At 39.1% G+C, this 9,420-nt stretch overlaps 1 protein-coding gene across 1 annotated transcript; it reads left to right on the top strand.

Annotated features, from left to right (window-relative positions):
- Positions 1-3,850: 3,850 nt before the first annotated feature.
- LOC134800660 (oocyte zinc finger protein XlCOF6-like) lies at positions 3,851-9,187 on the top strand. Its single transcript, XM_063773142.1, has 2 exons — positions 3,851-4,418; positions 7,051-9,187. The coding sequence occupies exons 1-2, from the start codon at positions 3,851-3,853 to the stop codon at positions 8,928-8,930; spliced, it is 2,448 nt and encodes an 815-aa protein (XP_063629212.1). The 3' UTR covers positions 8,931-9,187.
- Positions 9,188-9,420: the final 233 nt, after the last annotated feature.

Here is a 9,420-nt window from a genome sequence, read left to right as displayed (position 1 = left end):
CATTTTTAAGAAATTTTTCATTCACGTGGTTTGATAACATGTCATCACACGTTAGGGATACCAATTAATATTCAAAGTTACTACAATGTCTACCATATCAAAATTAATGTTTTTTTTGTTGTGCACATGCTTGGTTAAATCAGTTAATAATATTGACATTATAATTATTTACAAATTTCTTAAAAGATATCAGAACCTTACTCTAAATATAGCACTTAAATAATATAAGAAGGTATTTAATTTCAGTAGTATATTGATATAAATACTACCACAATGGTATATTTTTAACATTGGCATCATGTGCGAGTGAGACACCGCGACCCACCTTTGCTATCTCAAGTGGACCGTTTTCTCTAGTCTGGTAAGAACGTCGTTCTGGCTCCGTGATAAGGTTAAATTTAGTATGGTAAAAAAGTGACAGTTCACTCCCATCTTATAACTTCATGCTACCTACGTGCTTACCAAGTGCTTACGTATGTCAAAAACAAAATATTTGAGGTTATATTCTGCTCTAGTTGGTTCTAGGTATAATATTATTGCGTTCTTTCAGTTATAAATCAAGGCAATCGATTATCATATCCCCGATACGTCTGATGGTATTGTTGAGAGCCCGCCCAAGTTGTCTTCGAGTCGTGTTGGTGTGTTCGAAGACACGGACAGATACAGAAAGGTGTGTATTTCGTATTGTTTATTTTTTGTACAGATCAGACATTTTTTCTATGTACCTAAGAATTAAAGTACGCTGAGTCGCGGAGACAGGACTATATTTAATTTAATAACAGTCCGACTGGCTCGTGTTTATCCTCCTTAGGCCCAGCCATACAAATGGTAAGTAAAACCCATAATTTGCCACAGAAACTTGATCCTTTAGTGCAGGGAATAGAATTTATTTTGGTTTTGTTTGAAAAATGAACGAAACAAAACAAATGCGACTCTGTTCCAAATGAATATTATGATTTAAATTTCATCTAACTGAATAATTACTTTAGGTAGGACCTTGGGCATTAGGAGGTTATGCCATTTCACAGTTGTCTTAGAAACCCTACCTCTGCTTATCATTAGCCGGGTCCGCACAGAGCGAGCATATGCGCAAGGAAATAGGCTATGGATGACAAATTTTCATTTATGATATTAATCAATCAGGTTTGTTTTTAGGATCAAATGTCTGTATGGGACCCATTGCATTAAAGCAATAGAAAAGTCAGAAATGATAGTCAAAGTCCGACAGTCGTATTTCATTCGCGAAACGCTTCTAACAAAACGATAAGTGAATGTGACGTCAAGGTCACTGAGAGTCCATCTTGAAGTATGGACAAAACAAGAAAAGTGCGTTTTTGTCAGTGAAATATTGCGTTTATGTATATAGTTGCTATACAATTTTTTTTATAAAATGTAAGGAATCAAATGGTGTCCCTATTTCTTTCCTTTTTGGAAGTTAATAACAAACTAAAATTTAGAAACTTCAAGTCCTTTTTTTTCATATATTATTTTAATATCTACATTATTGTGATTTATTGCTTATTTTCTATCTATTTAACTAGATTTTGTAAAAAAATTCAACATGTGTCATCATCCCTATCCCTATATTGCCTCATGCGTATGCTCATGCTGTGAGGACCCGGCTATTCAAATCTGTGCCGTGCACATCCAACTTAAGCATTAAATGTTTAAAGGAGTAATGTTAGACAGTTGCGACACAGTTTTGTGGGACAGGATGTGGCATTATTATTGAAATTGATATTGTTTTGTATCAAGTATCAACCTTGACTTTTAAAACTACAACATGACATGCCTATGAAGAATCTGTATCAATATTGTTTTGTGATAGCCATAGACAAGATAAAGATAGTTTATTATTCAAGTAGGCATATTACAATGCGCTTATGAATGTCAAATTTAGATACACCGGCTCCAACCTTACACCTCTGCCTTGAGAAGATTTAAGTCTAAACTCACTAAGTACTTTTATGAAGTTTTTTTGGTATAATGATTTTTTTTTACTTTCAAACTACTTACTCGTACATAAATACATACTCAATTTATTATAAAATTCATGAAATTATTAGTCTCTAAAACTAATAATTTCATGAATTTTCCAATAAAATATTTTTTTAATGTGAAAAAGAATAAAACTAGTTTCTAATTATACATGTACACCAGGGACTAATGGGCAGCACTGGAGGAGGCCTTTACCCACCAGGGCTGGGGTCACCAATTAGTTTCTTCAGGGGTTCGGTTCTTAAATTAAAATGACCATCGCGGTCCGTTTCCCCTTGAGTTTATTAAATAAGCAAAAAAATTAAATTGGTTGTTGTCCGCTATTTGGTGACCCCTGCACTAGGGATTCATGAATTAAAACACTAATTTTAAGTTTTATTTTCAAATTTATATGTAAATTCATGCCTTCTCTGTAAATCCTGTGGTGTCTGTCAATTTTACAAGCTTTTATTTAGTTTCACCTGACCGTTGTCTGTCTGTCTGTGTGTGTAATAAAATCTTGCAAGTTAAATTTGATCCACTTGCCGGTTTCCGATTGAGCTGAAATTTTGCATACATACGTAAGTCGGGTGACAATGCAATATTATGGTGTCATTAAGCTGATCTGATGATGGAGACCGGAGGAGGAAGTGTGATAAAACAACGAAACCTAATTGTGTTTGGGGTTTTTAGAATTGTCTCGATGAGTATTAGTTGCCTGTGGAAAAAAAAGTACAGTCAGCGATAAAAGCTTGTAACAAAAATGAAATTTTTGCCAAAAACTTATTTTCTTTCTACTTCCCTAACCTACCTATACTGTCACTAGTAAGTACAGATGTAGTGCATAATTGTTTTCCTTCATATTTTCTCGGAAACATTCGTATTTGTCATGCTACTGCAGTCAACGTCAGTACTTTTTGTACCGAGACTGACTGACATAGCAAGACACGTACGAACGTTTCCGTGAAAATACGACGGAAAATAATTATGCACTACTTCTGCATTGAACATTTTAATGAAAGAAAAAGTACCTAAGTACTGCGGCAGAATCCATTTTAATTTTTGTCTTAGTGTATTGTGCTCTTGACACGCACTGAGAATTATTAAATTGTACTTACAACGGGAGTCGGGACTTACTGATAATAATTGTGGTTATTTTATACCACGCTGGTGGCAAACAAGCATACGGCCCGCCTGATGGTAAGCAGTTACCATAGCCTATGAACGTTCATAAGAGCTTGTTGCTAGGCCTACATGAATAAAGTATATTTTGATTTTGATTTTTTGATTTTGAACGTCTGCAACTATAGGGGTGTTACATGTGCGACAATTTACATATTTGTATATACATATTTTGTCATGAGTTGTGAATTTTGTGATATGCCCAGTTGTATTATAAGGGGCATTATCTAAGAAAAGGGACCTTATTGCCGATGGCGCTTACGCCGCACAGCGTCGCGCGGCATTGTATTCATATCGGAGCATCGTTAATAATGGCGTAAGCGCCATCGACAATAAGGTCCCTTTTTATTGATAACGTCACATATACATAGTTGTAACTTTGTAAATTGCAATTAGAAGTCTTGTAGGATACCATACGTATCCCACAAACTACCACGACCATACCTTGTGGGGTACCATATCTTGTACAGTCGACGACAAAGATATGTTTACACTTTTGCACCTTACTCCTTTGTAATAAGGTGAAAAGTGTAAACGTATCTTTGACGTCGACTGTACCATATGTATTCTAGCAATTAAATAAATTCTATTCTATTCTATAGGGTCATAGGGGTTGATTGAAGTAACACAAGAAATCATACATGCATTGCAGGTGCTACCAGTACCAGTTACTACAGCTACAGCGCACAACATGCCACTAGAGACAGCTTGTGTTGAGGAGACAGAGGCGGTGTGTGTGAAGATGGAGCCCGGAAAGTTGCGTGTAAAGACCGAGCCCAGAGAGGTATCTGTGCAGACAGAACCTGGTGAGGCGTGTGTGAAGATAGAGCCCAGAGAGGTGCGTGTTAAGACAGATACCAGAGAGGTGTGTGTTAAGACAGATCCCGGAGATGTCTGTGTTAAGACGGATCTCAGAGAGGTGTGTGTTAAGACGGATCCAGGAGAGGTGTGTGTTAAGACTGAGCCTGAAGAGGTGTGTGTTAAGACTGAGCCTGAAGAGGTGTGTGATAAGACAGACCCAGGAGAGGTGTGTGTTAAGACGGATCCAGGAGAGATGTGTGTTAAGACGGATCCAAGAGACGTGTGTGTTAAGACTGAGCCTGGAGAGGTGTGTGTGAAGGAGGAGCAGGAGTGCGAGGACACCGTGCTGCGCGGAGTGAGCGCGGCGGCCGCGCGGGCCGGACTGTACACCGACCATGAGGTCAAGGACGAGCTCGTGCTGGGCCCCGAGGAGTGGCACCGCCCTAAATTGCTTCAAGGTCAGTTTATTACAAAATCTTATACTATAACATTAACTGTCTGTTACCTACTTTTCTTGTACCTATATATATTAAGGTTCAATCAAAATGTTTTTGATGATATAGGTGTAATGTAGGCACGCCCGGCCGGAAGCAGGCGGGCTGTCGATCGCGTGTCGCGTTCATTCAGCCCAATTCCCTAGAGTTAGAGCTGCAGGTTACTGTCCCGGCGGCATTCCCACACTGTTCTCCTCAAATCTTCTTGTTTTCCTGCAGAACAGAAGGACATCTTTATGTTCGACGTCCTTTAGTTCGTTCTCTTCCAGTGTGTCTCTACTGAATGTATCATATCGTTTTTGATGATAGTATCATTCAGTTAAATGAGTGTATGTAAACCTTCGAGCAACACCGACTTCCGACACGTCGGAAGGGAGGGGCCCAAGCGATATCTTACCGTATAAATCTTTCTGCCATTTTTTGCGGGGTGCACAGTCGCACTTCTCACACACTTACATGCAAAATCCAATCTGTAATGACGATACAAATGCATAGAAAATGACACACGTCAAAGACAAATCTTGCAAACCTCGATCACTTTTTGTGTACGGACGAGTCACAAGTGTCAAGCACGCACATTAACACATTTTCGTTGAAGAATTGTATTGTATTCTGACAGATGAGAAGTCGGATTTGTCGCTCGACCGATCCGCAATTTGTACTGGGCGAGCAAAATCGATAAATCCAACAATTACATGATAGACCGGGAGATAGTGACACATTTTACTGGGTCATTTGTACCAGTATGGCGGTTCGTCAGGGGTCTAAGCATGTAATGAAGGAAAGAAAATGCTATGACCATAGCGCTGGTACCGGCGGCCCAATCACGTGGGCGTTAGTCGAACGTGTCGGATAAAATACGAGTGTCGAACGATTTGTACCACAAAAATCCTCGTATTATTCGATAGTCCATAAAAAAGAAGTAGGCGGTAGCGTAATGCCATACTTCTCCGGTGTGACTTACAGCCCGCCATACTGAGGCGAACACGTTAATTAAAAAAAAACAATTCAACCATTTGTACCAAGCTAATTTTTGCACAGGTTATCATCGTCGAGCAGCCATTCATGGACATCACCATGCCATACTTTTCGGATGGTTCCAAATGCCCGCCATACCGCCGCAAGGAAGAAAATTTTTTTTTTTTGCTAAACGATTTGTACCAGTATTGCATTTAAATTTTTGGAGAGTATTTGATAAAATGTGACCGTTATTATAATTGCCATACTTATAGTAGGGGGAAAAAGTGCTGCCATACTTGAAAAACTTATTTAATCGACACGTTTCAAAAATACGACTATACAATACGTAAAATATTTTTTTACAGCATGGCATCATCATATTCTGTTTGATTGGATACAATTATACCTAAAAATAAATTATTCCGGATTATAACTACGGGGCGGACGACTGTGAGACTTAAGCCAAGACTTAAAAAATAAAAAAAAATTTGACGATTTGTACCAGTATGGCATTTGGATTTTTGGAAATTATATGATGCAATGTGACCATTATTATATTTGCCATACTTCTAATAGGGGGAGAAAGGGGCACCATACTTGAAATAAAAAAAAAATATTGTACACATTTGCCACCTCCTACAGGTATGGCATTATGAGATTTCCATTTATGATCACACAGAAAGTCTTGAAAAAAAATTACAAGGTGGTACAAATCGTTTAGCAATAAAAAAAAAATTAACTCCTTTGCGGCGGTATGGCGGCCATTTGGAACCATCCGAAAAGTATGGCATGGTGATGTCCATGAATGGCTGCTCGACGATGATCACCTGTGCAAAAATTAGCTTGGTACAAATGGTTGAATTGTTTTTTTTTAATTAACGTGTTCGCCTCAGTATGGCGGGCTGTAAGTCACACCGGAGAAGTATGGCATTACGCTACCGCCTACTTCTTTTTTATGGACTATCGAATAATACGAGGATTTTTGTGGTACAAATCGTTCGACACTCGTATTTTATCCGACACGTTCGACTAACGCCCACGCGATTGGGCCGCCGGTACCAGCGCTATGGTCATAGCATTTTCTTTCCTTCATTACATGCTTAGACCCCTGACGAACCGCCATACTGGTACAAATGACCCAGTAAAATGTGTCACTATCTCCCGGTCTATGAGACTAAAATATAATAATTGTGTTTAAATGTAATTAAACGTATGATATGTAAAAAAAATATTACATGTGAAATGTAACACCTTCTTTTTGTAAATTTGATGTCCCTGACCTCTTTTTACAACAAAAAAACCGAGCAATTAGGCATATTTTCTGCTGCACAGTGCGCGCGCATCTCGGTCTAGTGTAAAATCCGAGCGCAACTAGTTTTATAACCCGCGCTAGATCAGTTGATCTTGTACCTAGGCAGAGGGGAAATAGTGCAAATGCCGCCTCCCTTCCGTGTTGCTCGAAGATGTAAACTGAAGGTTTTAAACCATTGAAACTAAATTATTCAAATATACTCGAATGACTATAACAATATCCTTATGGTAATGAACGACGAAAGAAAACCAACCACCGAGGCATACCATACCTGATTTTTTTGTGTTTTCGCCAAAAAACTTGAAATGTTAGTTTTTGTTTCAGTGTGTTCGGACGGCAGCGCCAGGGGACAACTCGCGATGGCTTGTTCCGTAGTACGGGAGCGCCTTCGCAGCGACGCGTCTGTTCACAGTGGAGACAAACCATACAGCTGTGAGCACTGTGGGAGACATTTCAAAAACAAGTGTATTTTAAGAAAACACATTCAACGCATGCACTTGTCGACTGGGCCGAAGCAACATGCTTGTGAATTTTGTAGTTCTACATTTCAAACTAAATTCCTTGTATTAGAGCACGTGAGAATCGAACACGGTGTTACAAATTTCATGTGTGCTGAATGTGAGTATACAACGGTTTACAAGAGTAGTTTGCAAGTTCATTTAAAAGCTCATTCTGTAGACAACCTTCTTAATTATAAAAAAGGTCAGTTTAAAAGTGATATACACAAACACCAAGCGATACTCACTGGTGATCAGACACACCTAAGAATACACAATGATAAGTCGACCTTACGAAGACATGAAAGAAGACATACTGGCGAGAAGCCATATGCATGTAATGACTGTGATTATAAATGCCGCCGGCCATCAACCTTACAAAGACACCTGATGATTCATACTGGGGCCAAGCCATTTAAGTGTAGCGAGTGTGACTACAGCTGCACTCGAAAAGCATACTTCCTAACACATCAGAGGATACACACCGGAGAAAAGCCGTATACATGCAGTCATTGCGACTACAAGTGCAGTCAAATCTCAAGTTTACGAAAACACGAGATAAAGCATACTGGCGAGAAGCCTTTTATGTGTAGTTACTGTGATTACAAATGCAGTCAGTCATCAACCTTACAAAGACACCTGATGATTCATACTAGGGCGAAGCCATTTGAATGTAGCAAGTGCGACTACAAGTGCAATCGGAAAGCAGGCTTACGAGTTCATCAAAGAATACACACCGGAGAAAAGCCGTACACATGTAGTAATTGTGACTATAAGTTCAAGAGTATATCAAATTTACGACTACATGAAAAGACACATACTGGCGAGAAGCCTTTTCAGTGTAGCCAGTGTGATTACAAATTCATTCAAAAAGCAAACTTACAAAGACACCTGAGGACACACACTGGAGAAAAGCCTTTCAAATGCAGCCGTTGTGATTACAGAGGTCGTGATAAATCAACCCTACGAAAACACCAGAAGACGCATACAGGGACGAAGCCATGTAATGACTGTGATTACAAATGCCGCCGGCCTTCATCATTACAAAGACACCTTATGATACATATTGGAGCGAAGCCATTTAAGTGTAGCGAGTGTGACTACAGCTGCAAACGAAAAGCATACTTGCTAACACATCAGAGGATACACACCGGAGACAAGCCGTATACATGCAGTCATTGCGACTACAAGTGCAGTCAAAGCTCAAGTTTACGAAAACACGAAATAAAGCATACTGGCGAGAAGCCATTTATGTGTAGCTACTGTGATTATAAATGCAGTCAGCCATCAACCCTACAAAGACACCTGATGATTCATACTGGGTCCAAGCCATTTGAATGTAGCAAGTGCGACTACAAGTGCAATCGGAAAGCAAGCTTACGAGTTCATCAAAGAATACACACCAGAGAGAAGCCGTACACATGTAGTAATTGTGACTACAAGTTCAAGAGTATATCCGGTTTACGACTACATGAAAAGACACATACTGGCGAGAAGCCTTTTCAGTGTAGCCAGTGTGATTACAAATTCATTCAAAAAGCAAACTTACAAAGACACCTGAGGACACACACTGGAGAAAAGCCTTTCAAATGTCGCCGTTGTGATTACAGAGGTCATGATAAATCAACCCTACGAAAACACCAGAAGACGCATACAGGGACGAAGCCTATAGACGTAGCAACTGCGAGTACTAGTGCAGCCTGCTGAGACCAGATCTTATAGGAAACGTTCGCTTCTTCTTCCTCGCGTTGTCCCGGCATTTTGTCATAGCTCATGAGAGCCTGGGGTCCGCTTGACAACTAATCCAAAGAATTGGTATAGGCACTAGTTTTTACGAATGCGACTGCCATCTGACCTTCCAACCCAGAGGGTAAACTAGGCCTTATTGGGATTAGTCCGGTTTCCTCACGATGTTTTCCTTCACCGAAATGCGACTGATAAATATGAAATTATATTTTTACATAAGTTCCGAAAAACTCTTTGGTACAATATTATTATTACACAATATTATAATACAATATTATATTATAATTTCACAAAACATAAACTGACAACTCAAACACTGACAGCACTGTCCAAATGGCCATAGACTAGCTATAGATTTATGAAATGAAATGAAATCACTTTATTGCCAAAACATGATAGGAAAAAACAATAGGAAGACAAACAATATATAAATTCCTCGGAGTAAATATCT

The sequence above is a fragment of the Cydia splendana genome, chromosome 20 (genome assembly GCF_910591565.1).
Source record: "Cydia splendana chromosome 20, ilCydSple1.2, whole genome shotgun sequence".
Taxonomy (NCBI): Eukaryota; Metazoa; Arthropoda; class Insecta; order Lepidoptera; family Tortricidae; genus Cydia; species Cydia splendana.
The sequence above is the reverse complement of the archived record's forward strand: the minus strand, read 5'-3'. Positions and strand labels throughout refer to the sequence as shown.

Excerpts from the sequence above, each read along its gene's own strand:
- LOC134800660 (XM_063773142.1), top strand. The coding sequence starts at position 3,851 with ATGCCACTAGAGACAGCTTGTGTTGAGGAGACAGAGGCGGTGTGTGTG. Across the intron at positions 4,419-7,050 it reads CCGCCCTAAATTGCTTCAAG|TGTGTTCGGACGGCAGCGCC; the intron begins GTCAGTTTATTA and ends TTTTTGTTTCAG.